The sequence below is a fragment of the Pecten maximus genome, chromosome 3 (genome assembly GCF_902652985.1).
Source record: "Pecten maximus chromosome 3, xPecMax1.1, whole genome shotgun sequence".
Classification (NCBI taxonomy): domain Eukaryota; kingdom Metazoa; phylum Mollusca; class Bivalvia; order Pectinida; family Pectinidae; genus Pecten; species Pecten maximus.
In genome coordinates this window covers 8656101-8672972 of record NC_047017.1, presented here as the reverse complement: position 1 = coordinate 8672972, position 16872 = coordinate 8656101, and the positions used below count along the sequence as shown (strand labels likewise).

General features: G+C 36.0%; 1 protein-coding gene across 1 annotated transcript in view; it reads right to left on the bottom strand.

Moving 5' to 3' along the window:
• LOC117323095 (BTB/POZ domain-containing protein KCTD3-like) overlaps nt 1-3743 on the bottom strand; it is a 53552-nt gene extending 49809 nt beyond the window's left edge. The window contains exon 1 of the mRNA XM_033878107.1: nt 3696-3743. Coding sequence (XP_033733998.1) covers nt 3696-3736 — 41 coding nt within the window. The 5' untranslated portion in view covers nt 3737-3743. The remainder of the gene's footprint in view (nt 1-3695) is intronic.
• Between the last annotated feature and the right edge of the window lie 13129 nt (nt 3744-16872).

The following is a 16872-nucleotide window of genomic DNA, read 5'->3' as shown; positions in this document are numbered from 1 at the left end:
AACATGTTTTAATCACAGCACCATTCAAGGTCTGAAAGCATGTTCAATACATCAATCACCGCCGGACGCAAGATTCGGTAAAGAGTCATGACCAAGCCTATCTTTCAAAACCTTTCCTATTCTTTAGTAACAGTGTATTTTATGAAACACTACATGGAGGTAGTTAATACTTTTGGATATACTATATACAATTTCATAATGATGGATTAAAACATTAAGACTTGGCACAAAAGTGATCATAACTTTATAATACGAGGGCTGATTGATATGTCGGGAGCCACATATTGAAGGATTTGAGTTTTACCTGTCATGTTTTTTTTATTATTGTTCAACAAATTCTCCCTTCAGTATATTTACATTTTTGCCAGCGGTGTTTAATGGCCTCAATGCCACTTTTATATAACTCATTTTCTTGGCTGTTCAGAAAGTCATCCACTGCATGTATGACATCATCATCGAACTGAAAGTGGGTGCCTGAAATAGCTGTTTTCTGTTTTGGAAAGAGATGCAAGTCTGATGGAGCGAGATCAGGTGAATAAGGGGGATAATTAATAAATTCTAAGCCACAATCGTGAATGGCATCCATAGCAATGATAGACTTGTAAACAGGAGTATTGTCCTGATGGAATAACACAACTTTAGTGAGGTTTCCGCTAATTTCAATATTTTCCCCGTAACTGCCACAGACGTGAAGTATAGTATGTGTCATTTATTGTTTGTGCCTTTTGGAGATAATCTGTCAGAATACCATCTGCATCCCAGAAAACCGAGGCCATAACCTTCCCAGCTGATGGAACAGTATTTGCCTTCTTTAGCAGGGAAGTGTCAGGGTGCTTACATCGTTTGTTTTTTGTTTGGCCTCTGGGGTAAAATGATGGACCTCTGAAGAAAGTTGGCAGGATCTTCCTCAAAAAGGTTAAGATTAGCAGGCGATAATGTGCGCCTGGTGAGCTTCTGATCAACTGTCAGAAGTCTTGGTACCCATCGGGTCGAAAACTTTATCATTGCAAGATCCTCTGTCAGAATGGAATGTACCCTTTCCAGTGATATGCCAACTGCATTGGCTATATATTTTTCTGTGACTCGTCTGTCAGTCATACCAATATCATTTCTGGGGTTGCAATATTGGCAGGCCTTCCAGGACGGGGGTTATCCTCAAGGCTCTGTCGGCTGAGCTTCAATTCCGCTACCACCTTTTCACTGTAGCATATGAAGGGGTATCTTTTCCTAGTGTTTGCTATCATATCATTATGGAGATCCGTAGGTGTTAAACCTTTTTGACGCAAATATTGTATCAGTGATCTTTCACCGATTTTGTCCTTTTGGCAAAAGCCGTTTGTTTTGTTTACATTAGAGTGCTATCTCGTCGTTATAAACAAACCAAATGAGACCGGGTCCTTGGGTATACGGCCCTATATAGTCAGAGAATAGTAGTACTTGAAAAAAAAAATAACATCATTGAGTATCTCCTGCAGTACGAGGCTCACAATATATCAATCATCCCTCGTACATCACACGGCAACATCAAGACAATCATTGCTGAACTGTTGTCATTCTGACTGTAATCACATAACGTCTATCACAGCGCATTACAATTCAAAGTGATCAAATGCTATTATGAAAACTCACGCAACTTGAGTTTGACATGTCGACCTGGCTCGAAGCACGAGCCGTGATCTTCTGATGAGACACCCATCCCCTGAGGAGCCTCAGTGTCCTCTGGAACGCATATATGTTTCATAAGAAGAGTTTAAGCAGTTTGGTTGTTGAAGTTGTTACTGAAGTCCTTACTGCATCAGCCTGTACACGGCGATGTGAGGGCATGACTCATCGGTGTGAGAGTAAATGTCGCCAGTGTCAGGGTAAGGGTCGCCGATGTGAAAGTAAAAGTCGCCGGTATGAGAGTAAAGGTCGCCGGTGTAAGGGTAAAGGTCGCCGATGCCAGGGTTGGGCCACCGGTGTGAGGGCGAGGTTCGCTAGTGTAACGGTAAGGCTGGCTGGTGGTGGGTATGGCTCGCCGGTATGAGGATATGGCTCACTGGTATGAGAATAAGGTTCACCGGTGTGAGGGCAAGGGTCGCCGGTGTGAGAGTAGATTACTAATGTCATACTTAGGACCTAGCCTTGAGAGACAAGCAAAAGAAAGAATTAGGAGGGCAGAAAATATGACAAATGATGTATTGTACTTTGGAGTATGGCAAAGTGAAGGGCATATTTCAGAAGGATAAGAAAGACTTGGAGGAAAGGAGGACACACGGGAAGCTCTGCATGCACAACTGAAGTTCCGGAAAAATGTACTGCGTCAAAAACATTCTTTTAACCTATCAAGCTCTCAGTTGAAGAACTGAGATAAAACATTTTAGAGCTAATTAAAACAGCATCTGCAGAGACTTCAGAGAAACAGTGTAGCGACGTTCCCCTTCTTGTCGGAAAATGTTTTTTCACATCAGTTTGAGGACAAAGCATATCGAGATCGTGTGATTAGTGTTGTTTTTGGTTTGTTTTTGTTTAACGTCCTATTAACAGCCAGGGTCATTTAAGGACGTGCCAGGTTTTGGAGGTGGGGAAAAGCCGGAGTACCCGGGGAAAAACCACCGGCCTACAGTCAGTACCTGGCAACTGCCCCACGTAGGTTTCGAACTCGCAACCCAGAGGTGGAGGGCTAGTGTTAAAGTGTCGGGACACCTTAACCATTCGGCCACCGCGGCCCCTTGATTAGTGTTGTCCCAGGTTTTCAGGAATAGTATAATGTAAAACATGACAATGACAGCGCCATTTATGTGTACAACCTCATGGAGGATTACAGGAAAGGTGATATGAAAATAATAATGTCAAAACAATAGGCATAGTAGACTTTTTCATCACTAGTTTTGTTAAACTGTAAATATGTTCAGATTTTTAAAATTTGCTGGATTGAGGAGACCTTCACTATTCAAGATAAATCAATCTGTAAGAAATAATCCCTTTATATTTGTTACCTTTAAATGTCTAAACACTTAAATTTGCATGTAATTGCATCATTAGACACTTGAAATCATAGTAAGAAAAAGTGTCTAAGTTGTTGATTAGTCAATTTGTATTCTGAACAGTTTTCCCCTAAACAAACACATTTTTTTGTCAAAGAATCATTAACAGATAATTGATATTTCTTGATGTAATCTTGAAATTGAAACCCAGAACTAAACAATTGTGAAAGAGAATATCCCAATTAATAAAACAAGTAATGGAATAGGGTTACTTTTTAATATTGTAATCCTAATTTGGCCTGAATTTCTGAACTTCAAAGTATCATAACCTTTTTTAAAAATTGAAATAAAATGAAAATCTAAAGTGTGTTTTCATCAAGATGCAAAGCTCTTTTAATGTGATAGGTAGAAAAAATGTGATAGCATTGCTAGTTAGACATACTTTATTAATGATATGACTGTCAGGCGAATCAAGAGCTGATCACGAAGAAAAATAAACATGGGTCACTATTGTTTCATAATAGCAGATCATTTATCTGATCGTGCAGTTTATATATAGGTATGATCGGATTCCTCTGCATCAGTTTAGATCTTCCAAACGATGTACAGCTACAATATTTTCTATTTTTAGCAACAAGTTTTGTATTTATTTTTAGATCAATGTTGACATCGACGGCAAACATAAATGTATGTTCTGTATTAAATTTCGACAAAATAGTTTGTAGGTACCTGGTTCCACCTACGTTTAGGTGTATAACGTCACCCGGCATTTAAAATGAGAGAACGCAACTGCCGAGGTTAAAACTGAAAATTTGATCCGTCAAAGTCGAATTTTGCACATCACCTCTCTGTAATTCATTTTTTGCTTGGTTTCGTATTTGGGTAGGAGGTGTGCGCATGTGCATGGCACTTCATTCCGGAAATAGTATTATGCATTCCCGCATGTCCGTCCGTCCGTACACAATTTTTGTTATCGCTATATCTGAGAAAGTACTGAATGGATCTTTCAGAAATTTCATATGTTAGTTACCCTTTGTCTGTAGTTATGCATATTGCATTTTGGGACAGATCGGAAAACGACATGGCCGACAGGCAGCCATATTGAATTTTGACAAATAAAGTTTATCGCTATTTCTCAGAAAGTACTGAAGGGATATTTCTAAATTTCATATGTAGGTACCCCTTGGTCCGTTGTTATGCATATTGCATTTTGGAACCAATCTGAAAACGACCTTGGTGACAGGCAGTCATCTTGAATTTTAACAATTGAAGTTTGCTATCACTATTTTACAGAAGGTGTTGAAGGGATCTTTCTCAAATTTGAAAAGTACGCGAGGGATGTATCTCAGATTACACAGATTACAACGAGGAAGGGAAAAATAGATAGAAGATCAATCTGAGATGGAACCTATAAAGATAATTTAATAGTGGATCTCTTGTTTGTGTGTTGGTTGCTCCGCAGATGTGCCATGGGAGTGGACAGAAATTGAAGTTTAAAGGATCAAATAGTGATATATTGTGAGTTTGCCGAGTCTGCTTAGGTGTTTGCCAATGCGTTGTAGTTTGTTAAGTTGTCTTTATGCTTTTTTGCAGATACTTGCTACATGTGTGAGGAACTTAAGCTTAAAATGTAATGTAACCCCTAAAAGTTTTACATCTAGTTCGCATTTTATAGCGTTATGTCCTATCTGAAAGGTGATATTTTGTTGTTGTGTTTTGTTACCTATTGCCATCGCTTGGAATTTGTCTGGATTTGCCTTCATATATGTGGTTATCTGCGAACAAGTGAATAAGCGAGTTGCTATCTGTTTGTAGTGCTGTTTTTACAATGCCCTAAGATATGTATGCCTTGGTTATAGTATTGTCATCTGCATAGTTGTATAGTTTGCAGTGTTTAATGAAGTGGAAATTGTCATTTATGAAGACGTTAAAGAGAATGGGGCTTAAATTGAGCCTTGTGGGACTCCTGTATGTTCTGAGCTTTACTTGTGAAAGTTCCTAGTTTAACGTTTTGTTGTTTGTTTTTAGATACTGTAGTTGGATAAGAGATCTGTGACCGAATTTGAGAGTCCATGTTGTTTTAGGTTTTGAAGAAGACTGTGTTGAAGACAATCAAAAACCTTCGAGAAATCCATAAGTATGCACTCTACATACTTATGGTCATGTTTATGTTGTTAATATAACGATGATTTGGTTACAGTTAATGAAGGATGACGTTGAAAAGAGAAATCTGGTTTCATTTGGGCAGTGATGTATTATAAGAGGGATTCGTAGCTCCCTACTTGCCACAACGTGGCGTTATACGTCCCTGACATGATGTATCTATAGTGTATCCAATTTTTACATGAATAATGTATATATATTTCTTTTTCATCACACAGAATTAACAAGGAAAAGAAATCTTAATTATTTTTAACATCTACACTTTTTATATGTTTTCAATCTTCTCGCCGGTAAGTATATATTTGTAATAGTGTCGGACAGGGTTTATCGTAGTAAGTTCAATACCTTCTCTCTGATAATATAGAGCGAAATTTTGAACAAACTTAATATCGAAAAAGAGAATGATTTCAGGGTAACACCAGTAGGCAAATGCATTGCAAAAATAAAAAAAAAGCTCTGAAACCAGAGACGGGTATATCCGAAACACATTCGTACTAACAATAATGCGACAATGAAATAAATCTTTCTTTACATTTAGTTAAAACGAATTTCTTTATTAAATTACATGATTCATTAAAGGAAATAGGGTGCTAAAAGTATACAACAACTTTCATTAGAATATATTTAACGGTTTGAATGTTAAATTATTGCCTATAAGAAATAGTAAGAAATATGTGCACTTTGACCTTTGACCTGTGATTATAAGTCAAAGTGACCGTATGGTAGTGAATTGCACATTAGCTCCAGGTAATTTAAGTATGCTTAAGTTTTGTGAAGATATCTTCAACGGTTAAGAAATCAAGGCCTGGATAAACTCGCACTTCTTTGACCTTGAGATCAAGGTCACGATGATCCAATGGCAGTGCACTGCACTACATCAGTGGGTGATTAAGTTTCACATCACTTTTCATTGAGATGTCCTTAAAAGTTGAAACGTATTCGCACGGACAAGAACCATTTGGAAAATGGACACTTATTTCATCTTTGTTGAGACTATAAACATCACAAATCACGTGACAATAATGACGTCATGATAAATCGAGGGAAATGAGGAGAGTAGAATGGTCAAATAACTAGCATCAAAATGACCCTTTTGAATTTTTACATCAGATTAGATAAACTCCATATGGCCGTATGTAAAACAGGCTACATTACACATTATGAATTTGATGAAAAGTAACAAAAAACTCCCTATGGTGTTTAACATGTTACAGTATTCTAGCGCGTAATACTAGTAGACTAAGTATATGTATTTATCACGTCACAGATAAAGGTTATCCTTAATCAGTATTAAAATCGAATAAGTCTTTGGCTGGAAAGTATTTTGAATGTTGACTAGCGGTCTCCAAGAATTTCATTCTGTCTGTTACATATGTTGTCACCGCAGTACTTCTCATTTTAGTTATCAATTTGAGAACACGATTTGACCTATATTTTTGTATGGCGGGTGTTGTTTGAGAACACGCATTTGACCTATATTTTTGTATGGCGGATTTAGTTTGAGGCACGGATTTGACCTTTATTTTTGTATGTAGGGTGTAGTTTGAGAACACGGATTTGACCTTAATTTTGTATGGCGGGTGTCGTCGATGAAGCAGAAGACGCCTACTCTTCCGGAACACATAGTCTTATGCTCCTTTTACTATCTCTAGAGACTCGATGCAAATATACATATTGTTTTCTCTTTGTATTTTGTCATGTTTGAGTGAGTAATATTATGATATAATATAAATGTGACATATGGTGGAAGTGCTCAGAGGTATCTACTGTATCAAATGAATATTAAACGCCTCTCAGTATCCATTAAAATAGGATTCTATCAAACACAAATTAATATCTATGAAAGCAGTTTCTGTATGACATACAAACGACCAAAATGTGTGATCAAATGGAAGAATGACGATTGATATATTTTTTGTCTGTATTGGGTTACAAACGTAATTATCATTAACGGTTTCTATTCACCTAAACTATCTGCTTCTTACTCGTAAATTGCAATCTATTGAAGTTTGACGATTATTGTGTCGGTCCTGATATATCAAAACATGCTTAATATAAAACATCTACACCTTTTATACCAATATAGAAGTCGTGCAAATTCTCTGAACATTAGCTATACCATGATTAGTACAGGGTACAACAGTTTTCTGTCGGACGCTTTACGAATGATACATACTTGAATGGGGTCCAAATTCAGGGACGAATCAAAGAGTAATTTCACCGAAGAGTCGTAGAGTATTGGCATGCCAACCTTCCGTCCATTATACCGAATTTAGCTATCCGTCCATTATACCGAATTTAGCTATACGTCCATTATACCGAATTTAGCTATCCGTCCAATATACCGGATTTAGCTATCCGTCCATTATATCGGATTTAGTTATCAGTCCATTATACCAGATTTAGCTATCAGTCCATTATACCAGATTTAGCTATCAGTCCATTATACCGATTTAGCTATACGTCCATTATACCGGATTTAGCTATCCGTCCATTATACCGGATCTAGATATCCGTCCAATATACCGGATTTAGCCATCTGTCCAATATACTGGATTTAGCTATCCGTCCATTATACCAGATTTAGCTATCTGTCCATTATACCCGATTTAGCTATCCGTCCATTAAACCGGATTTAGCCATCCGTCCATTTTACTGGATTTAGCCATCTGTCCATTACACCGGATTTAGCTATCCGTCCATTATATCGGATTTAGCTATCCGTCCAATATACCGGATTTAGCTAGCCGTCTATTATACCGGATCTAGTTATCCGTCCATTATACCGGATTTAGCTATCCGTCCATTAAACTGGATTTAGTTATCCGTCCATTATACCGGATTTAGCAATCCATCCATTACATCGGATTTAGCTATCCATCCATTATACCGGATTTAGCCATATGTCCAATATACCAGATTTAGCTATCCGTCCATTAAACCAGATTTAGCTATCCGTCCATTTTACCGTATTTAGTTATCCGTCCATTAAACCAGATTTAATTATCCGTCCATTATACCGGATTTAGCCATCTGTCCAATACACTGGATTTAGCTATCCGTCCATTAAACCAGATTTAGCTTTCCGTCCATTATAACGGATTTAGCTAATCGTCCATTATACCAGGTTTAACTATACGTCCATTATACCGGATTTAGCTATCCGTCCGTTATACCGGATTTAGCTATCCGTCCGTTATACCGGATTTAGCTATCTGTCCATTATACCGGATTTAGCTTTCCGTCCATTTTACCGGATTTAGCTATCCGTCCATTATACCGGATCTAGCTATCCGTCCATTATACCGGATCTAGCTATACCTGTCTTTGTCAGAGCGTCAGTGGACGATACGTTCAGTTTTGATAGCGTTGGTCCTTGGAACATTACTCATGGTCTTCCTCACAGGGAAAACCACCCATCTATAGGATAGAAAGGAGGCAATGTCAAGGGAGACAACTGTGGTAAAGATTTAAAAGAAATGATAAGATCTATGTTGTAATTAGTCGTTACAGTCGCACATTACTGTGATCCAAATCCGAAGTATAATTCTTACCCCTTGACAGGAAATGGAGCTATCTGGGGATAGCTTTTCTGACTAAAGCGATTGGCTTAGTGTAAGGTATATCAGGTCCTGGGAATAGTACCGATAGCCTTTCTCACAGGGGCTAACATCCACCTGTAGGGTAAAAGTGTCAGGGGAGGCAATTCGGAAAGATTTAAGAGAAGATTAAAGAAAAACAAAAAACAAAACAAAACAAAACAAAAACATAAAACAAAGCGATTGGATTAGTGTGCGGATTTTCATTTCACTTGGTGGTGTAACATGATATAATATTTAATGGAATTATCGGAATAGTTTCATATTGAGCGAAGATTACTAACAGCAGTGATCAAGCTTTAAAAAAAGTCGTCTCTGTGTGCGAGATACATGCGGGTGGTGAATGTGTATGTGTTTTGAAAGGCTGCTGCGATATGTTCGGATTGTCTCTTTAGCGAACGTCTGATGTCAATTTTATAGTGCTACCTCACTGAAGAGTTCTGCCACATACATCCTGCAGGACAACTAAGAACGATAAACATAAGACTTGTTTGATTTCTTAAGGCTAAAGATTTAATATCCCCATTTCAAAGTGGATCTAGAAAGCGGGGAGGGACAAATGACCATCTCATCACACTAGAGACAGATATTCGGGAGGTTTGAGCCAAGATGGAACACCTTATTGCCATGTTCTTCGATCTTCAGCCTTTTATACTGCTTTGGAGTATGGCATTCTAAAAGATCTTCATCAGCTTAGCGTACGTGTAGACCTCTCATATTTTACATCTAATTTTACATCTCATGAAAGTTTGTGCCGACTCAACTTTTTTTGAAACGGTAACACAGAAAATGGAATCCTATCGGATTAAAAGTTTGGTCCTAAAATCAATGATATAGTTAAATGTCTTTGTAAGTCAACAGAAGGATCGTTATTTGTGGACGACTTCTTGATCTGATACAGATCTAAGAACATGAATACGCAACTTCAACAGAGTTTAAACAAATTACAAAATTTGGCAGATCTAAATCCAGAACTATGTGCATGCATTTCTGCCGAAACCGAAACGCAAAATCTGACACCCTCTTGTCGAACAGACAAAATTTCTTGGCGTCATGTTTTATTCGGAACTCTCTTTTACTCCTCACATACGGTATCTAAAGGATAAGTGTTTCAAGGGATTGGACTTTATACGAATCTTTTCTCATATTGATTGGCGAGCGGACCGTGAAATGCTTCTCGATCAGATCACTTAATGGAACAAACCTTGTTTACGGGTCTATGGTATACGGCTCAGAGCACAGGTCTGCCTTGCAAATGCTTGCCCCAATCCATATCCAGAGGTTTCGTCTAGCCCTTGGAGCTTTTCGAACAACACTTGTAAATAACCTGTACTTTGAAGTAAATGAACCATCTCCCTAATATAGAAGGGAAAAAACTTTTACAGATACAAGCATTACAGTTTGCAGCTGCTTTTGACCAAGTATTCAAACCAAAATACCATCACATACTCATAAGATTGACTGACAAAGCTGAATACATTTCCGATGTTCGCCGACGGGGCATACAAACACTAGATATTAACTTTACGTTACAGGAGTGAGGTCAATCTAACGTAATGCATGAAGAACATAAATCCTCCTTTCGGCAATGTATTTCGAATTATCCAACAAAAACACATTTAACACAGATGGTTCCAAAGAAGATACGAAAGTGGCTGTAGCCTGCTGTACTGCTAATTCCTGCACTTCAGTTCGTCTACCAGAAGGAGTCTCCAACTTTTCTGACGAAGCACGTGCCATTTCAGCGTTATATACAGTATATAGGATATAGTAAGTAATAACGACGGTGTTGTCCAATAAAGGTACTGGATCCTAACAAACAGTCGTTCGCTGGATGCGTATTATACTACAAATGGAGAATTAGTAACGAAGTAATGAAGACAGTACAGACAAGTAAATGGACGAATCTTTGAGGCTATCAGCCCCCTTACGAAGACACAAGTAAATTTCAGTCACACATAGACATATAACATGGAACAGATTTGTGGAAAAACAACGAATAATATTGTTATGTTTTTGTTGATAATTCCCCAGAAAAAAACAACAAACAAACAGCGCAAGTTGAAGCGATGTGATGTGATTTGTAGCGAATGTTTTCTTCGGGAAAAAAGCTGACCTTCTACTTCCAGTGGTGTAAACATTAATATTACTGTTGCATAAAAGGTTTTTTAACAAATGGCTGTGGAACTAATTTCATCTCGGTTATGTAATAGGTTATTGACCCATTATGCTAGCTTAATGTCACTTTAATATCAGTTGTGTGTTTTGCTATCACGTTCAGTTTCAGAATGATAATAACATCATGATTTTTTCGCATCCATGTATACTTGACGTGCATTCTTGATTCGACTGCAGGACAAATTGGGGGTAAAATGTCGCTTCTAGGCTTCACCATTTTCCCCTTAATATCGGGATTGTATAGAGTATCAAGCACCGAATCGCAATCCTCCTATAATTCCTGCCATGGTAGGTATCATTCTTGTGAAAGTAAGCAAAACAATATATGCCGCTGTGACCGCTTATGTACATACTACGACGACTGCTGCTTTGATGCAGATGATATATCCCGAGATGGGACAACACTGGATAAATCGCCGATTCCGTTCCTTGGGGAGACAACTTGTGAACAAACATCATTTAAGGAAACTCGTTCCAATAGACGTGGAGCCTTTATGGTGTCATCTTGTCCAACGACTTGGAAATGGGATGATGACGTAAAGAAGAAATGTGAAAATAACACCCATACTGACTTCCTCGACCTGTTACCCGTGTTTGACATAAACACCAATGTGACGTTCAAGAATCGACAATGTGCATTGTGTCACGGTGTATATCATTGGATCCCGTGGTTGTTGAATGTAATATGCCAAAAACGTTTTTATTTAAATGACATTCGACCGACATCTTCACTAAAAGATGCAGTAATGTTGCAAATAAATAGTAATTATTGTCTTTACCGACTGGAACCTTCGAAAAATGTCAATGCCCGGTATTGTTCACATCAATTCGAGTATGTGTTATGGAACGTCATGAAAGAGTTGAACAAGACATCTTGTAACAACCGCGTTTTCAGTCCATTTTTATTTCGGCTTCATTATTTTGAAAACTTTGGAATTTACAGAAACTTACAATGCTTAATCGCTGAATATGGCTTCATTTCCTTTGATAGTGGTATGTGGGGATGTTTAGATACAAACAGTCAATCAACGGAGGAAGTCGGAGTAACAATCAGTAATCTGATTGATATTTCCGGCCTTTTTGTTACACATGAAAGTAAGATACAGTGTAGCGAAACGGAAATATACCTCTCTGATAAGGTGAGAAATTGCATTCCTTTCCGGTTAACAAAGCCTTTTATGATTTATACATATACATTGACTATAATCAATATTATCTTATGAATTCATTACTCACAACCTTCGATAAGATATGCCATATTTTATTTTATTCCAAATTGACAATGTCGTATCAGCATGATTCATATCTGCTTTATTCAAGCCATAACTGTTAAATTGAAAACTATTGTTTTTTTGTCTTAGTTTTACGAAGAAGTAAAATTTAATTTTGTTCCTGGTTACAAATTCTTTTTATCCATCAGATTGGCTGTCTGACCTTGTACTGCCCTACCGACATGGAACCATCAGGTGGTACGTGTGTTTCTGTTCAATACAAAACAACAGGAATGATACTAGATCTTCTGTTCGAATCAAACGGCTTTCTGAACGACTCAATCAATGAATTCAATCTAAAGATATTGGAAGCATCGAAGGAGAAATTAAAAAACATTCTAATATTACCATCGGTGCATGATTTCTGCCGTTGGACAAACTCGATCACGATCATCCCAGGGTATCACGTGACCTCTATGAAACCTTGTTCATTGATTCAATTCAAGTGTATGGTTAAAGAAAATCCTAACAATAATGCATCTTATGAATATAACAGATTAATGGTTATAGATACATACAGGAAATATCAATACAATTTATCAAACGGGATCTATATCAAACATATAGACAGCGTCATGGAATCTTTTTGTGAATGCAACGAGTCGCTCACAAATCCTTCGTATTTAGCAAATCAGTTTCTACATGATACATCACTGCCATGTCCGGCAGTGACGGTACATCCTCTTGATAATTATTCGGACATCAATGACTCAAACTTGCTGAATAGGACAATATATCAACCGTTCTTCGTTTTAAATGGAACAATTATTGAATCGGCAGATGTTATATTTATGTTTGAAAGTTATTTTCTTTGTTTAGATACATTTCTGTCTAAATATAAAGACGTCAATGTAATTAATGCGAGCATGAGCTATTACAGGTATGTCGCCAATACGATCTGTACATGTTTATCAATCATATCACTGATAAACGCTCTGGTACAGTATTGTGTCATCCCATTTTTACGACAGGGAAAGTCTGAACTTTTGTTTGTATTAATGCTGTATTTACTGTTTGCCCAAACTAGTTTCTTGTTGATGTCTCGTATCACAATACCCACAGATTTATGTGAATGGATTGGTGTACTACATCATTCTGTATGGATCGGTACATTTATTTTCATGTTTCTTTGTTCTTTCCGTCTTAACTCGGAAATTAGAAGCCTGGTAACATTAAGCAAATCCAAAAGAAACTCGCAAACAGTAAAATATATTTTTTTTGGCTTCACGTTAAATATTTGTATTGTTGTGTGTACAAAAATATTTAATTTTCTGTTAAGACCTACAGAAAACTGGTATGGCGGGAAAATTTGTTTCATTTCAAATATTCATGCCTTGCTTCTGGCTTTTATCCTACCGATATCGTTGTGTCAGTGCGGAAATATGATATTGTTTATTTCAATTGTCCGCTATGTACATACTACAGCAAAGACCAGCAACACTGGCACTTACAAATCTTTAAACCTGACATTAATTAAAATTTCATCGATTATGGGTTTTAGTTGGATTATTGGAATAATTGCCGTATTTGTTCAATCTGAAATCTTTCTGATAATTATTGAAAACATATCAAGCTTACAAGGAATGTTTCTTAACCTGAGTTTTTTGTGTAATAATCGGGTGTATAATTTTTACCATGGCATGTGTTTAAAAGAAAAAAACAAGTCATGGAAAAGTCAAGAAAAAAGAGTGAATGTTACATCATAAATATATGAAAAATATCATTTTCATTTAATCAGTTTGTAAAAACACAACAACAAAAAACAAACAAAAAAACCCGATGTACATGTATAATGACTTTGGTGGACTTTTTTCTCTGTGGTATGAGTATATCAGCCAAACAAAGAAACGATAAAAAGCGGCGTTATTCATGAAAAAAACCCAAAACATGCATGTGGAACATCTATTTTCTCCGTGGAAAGATAAATGGACTACAAGGGTTTGGTACCCCTGGGATAAGTCCCAATTATATATACAATAGGCGTCCTCACACAAGAAGGGCTCTCTTTCAACATTCAAGAACTGACGCATTTGCTTGTCAGGTACATATTCTCCATACCGAGAATTTGTAATGTTACATACATCTATATTTGTATACCTATATACATATTCAAATATGTGTTATATGTTCATTTGTACATTAATGCATATAAGTATATTATATCAAAATTGTTTTCAATTTCTTAGAATATTTCCCTTGTGTCAGTGTATATATTCCACATTCTCCATTATATCAATTTGACCCCCCTCCCCCGCCCCCAAAGTGCTATATTTAATGCAATCAATTAATCTAACCTGAAAATATAAAACTTCAATTTCGATCGGTTTATGTTGAAAATAATTTTGTTTTAGAAAAGAACATTATGTACATCATATACTAATTAGGTATACATTTCTGTATCAATATCCCACTGCAAAAACAATTACTATTAACATGCTTGGGTTTTTATATATTGAAAGCTAAGGTCAAAATAAAATAAAATGAAAATAATGAACCAAGATCTCAACAACTCGATATTTATAGATCGTATCAAGTGAGACTGGATATGATTCGACTTTTCCATATATAAATCTATATGTACTTATATCCCCAGGTAATCACTTTTCATCTGTTTCAAATATTATTTTCAGTAGCCTCTGATAATAACACTAAAGTACATGGACCAAGTACATTGATTTATGATAGTTTCACTCAACTTATTTACAACTTATTTGAACAAAATATAGTTTTCTAAAACTGGATAAGTAAAGAAAGAAAGGTCACCAGGAGTTTACTAAATAAGAAAACTAAAGGAACAAAGGGGGTCACCAGGAGTTTACTAAATAAGAAAAAATAAAGGAACAAAGGGGGTCACCAGGAGTTTACTAAATAAGAAAAACAAAGGCACAAAGGGGGTCACCAGGAGTTTACTAGATAAGAAAATAAATGGAAAAGGGGGTCACCAGGAGTTAACTAAATAAGAAAAATAAAGGAACAATGGGGGTCACCAGAAGTTTACTAAATAAGAAAAATAAAGGAACAAAGGGGTCACCAGAAGTTTACTAGATAAGAAAGTAAAGGAACAAAGGGGTCACCAGGAGTTTACTAGATAAGAAAGTAAAGGAACAAAGGGGTCACCAGGAGTTTACTATATAATAAAAGTAAAGGAACAAAGGGGGTCACCAAAAGTTTACTAGATAAGAAAAACAAAGGCACAAAAACAAAACAATACTTTTGTTCCTTTCACTTATCAAAATTAGAGCCTACTCCTTGCATAATGTGGTGAAATTGTCATCAAAGGTTTTGAGCCAAGGTTTTATTTTGTCATTTTGTACCTATATGATAAGTATTTTTGTAGCTTATTTGTGAACATTTTCTTGTATTTTTAGATAAATAATATTGTAAATATGTAATATTTTGTGTATAGAATGACACAGATTGTAGGTATTTTTTCCTTGTGGATCATTGATATTACTAAATGATTTTAGATTCAGTGTGTATAAATGTATGTTTGTCAAGTGTAAAACAAATACTATCCATTGTGTTGATTTTTTTACTTTCCTGACAATTACAAAATATGTATATAGTTTCTATTGCGCTGTTGCTGAGATTGCATTTTGAAGTAGGTATGGTACTGTGTTGTATTCGGTACTGAAAACACTGTATTTATATGTATGATACTGTGTTGTATTCGATACTGAAATATTGTATCTATAGGTATGATGGTGTGTTGTATTCGATACTGAAATATTGTATTTATATGTATGATACTGTGTTGTATTCGGTACTGAAAACATTGTATTTATATGTATGATACTGTGTTGTATTCGATACTGAAATATTGTATTTATATGTATGATACTGTGTTGTATTCGGTACTGAAAACATTGTATTTATATGTATGATACTGTGTTTTATTACATTTTTATAAGTGAAATATCAAAAATTATTCATTATATAAAAGTGATATTTTCTAGTGAAAAATATCATATTGATCACTAGTGAAAAATATCACTTTTGCTGATTTGACCAATCAAATTAATGATTAGAAAATATCAAAATAATTGACCAATCAGAAAGCCCGACATATATCTCAGCACCTGGACAGGGGGAACTACATTTTGTGTTTACAAATTATAGCTGTAGGCCTAGTTAGCATATGGGGTAAGTTTTTCGTTGATAACAAATGTAATAAACAGAATATCTAACAGTGTCTTCAGTAATACCAAATATATTTCACTCGTGTGGCTAATATTTAGATATTTTTCACTCGTGCTGCGCACTGTGTTGTATTCGGTACTGAAAACATTGTATTTATATGTATGATACTGTGTTGTATTCGATACTGAAATATTGTATCTATAGGTATGATGGTGTGTTGTATTCGGTTCTGAAACCATTGTATTTTGGAGTCCCTTGACACCTTAATTTATGTAATAAAAGGAACATCCACCTTAAGTAATTTTTCTTTAACAGCACGCTCTCTTGCTGATTCACATATTGCTTAACCAAGTGATTTTAAAAAATAATGATCAATATATACATGTGAATCAATTTCAGTCCTACTTCTATATAATTTTTCATAGGAGTTTCTGATGGAGCCAATTGACTGATATGCAACACACTTATTTTATTTCGTTTTATCGAAATAATTAGTCGTATAAACAAATTACTTTCTTTAATTTTACAAAGTATGTCGTTTCATCGCAAAATTGT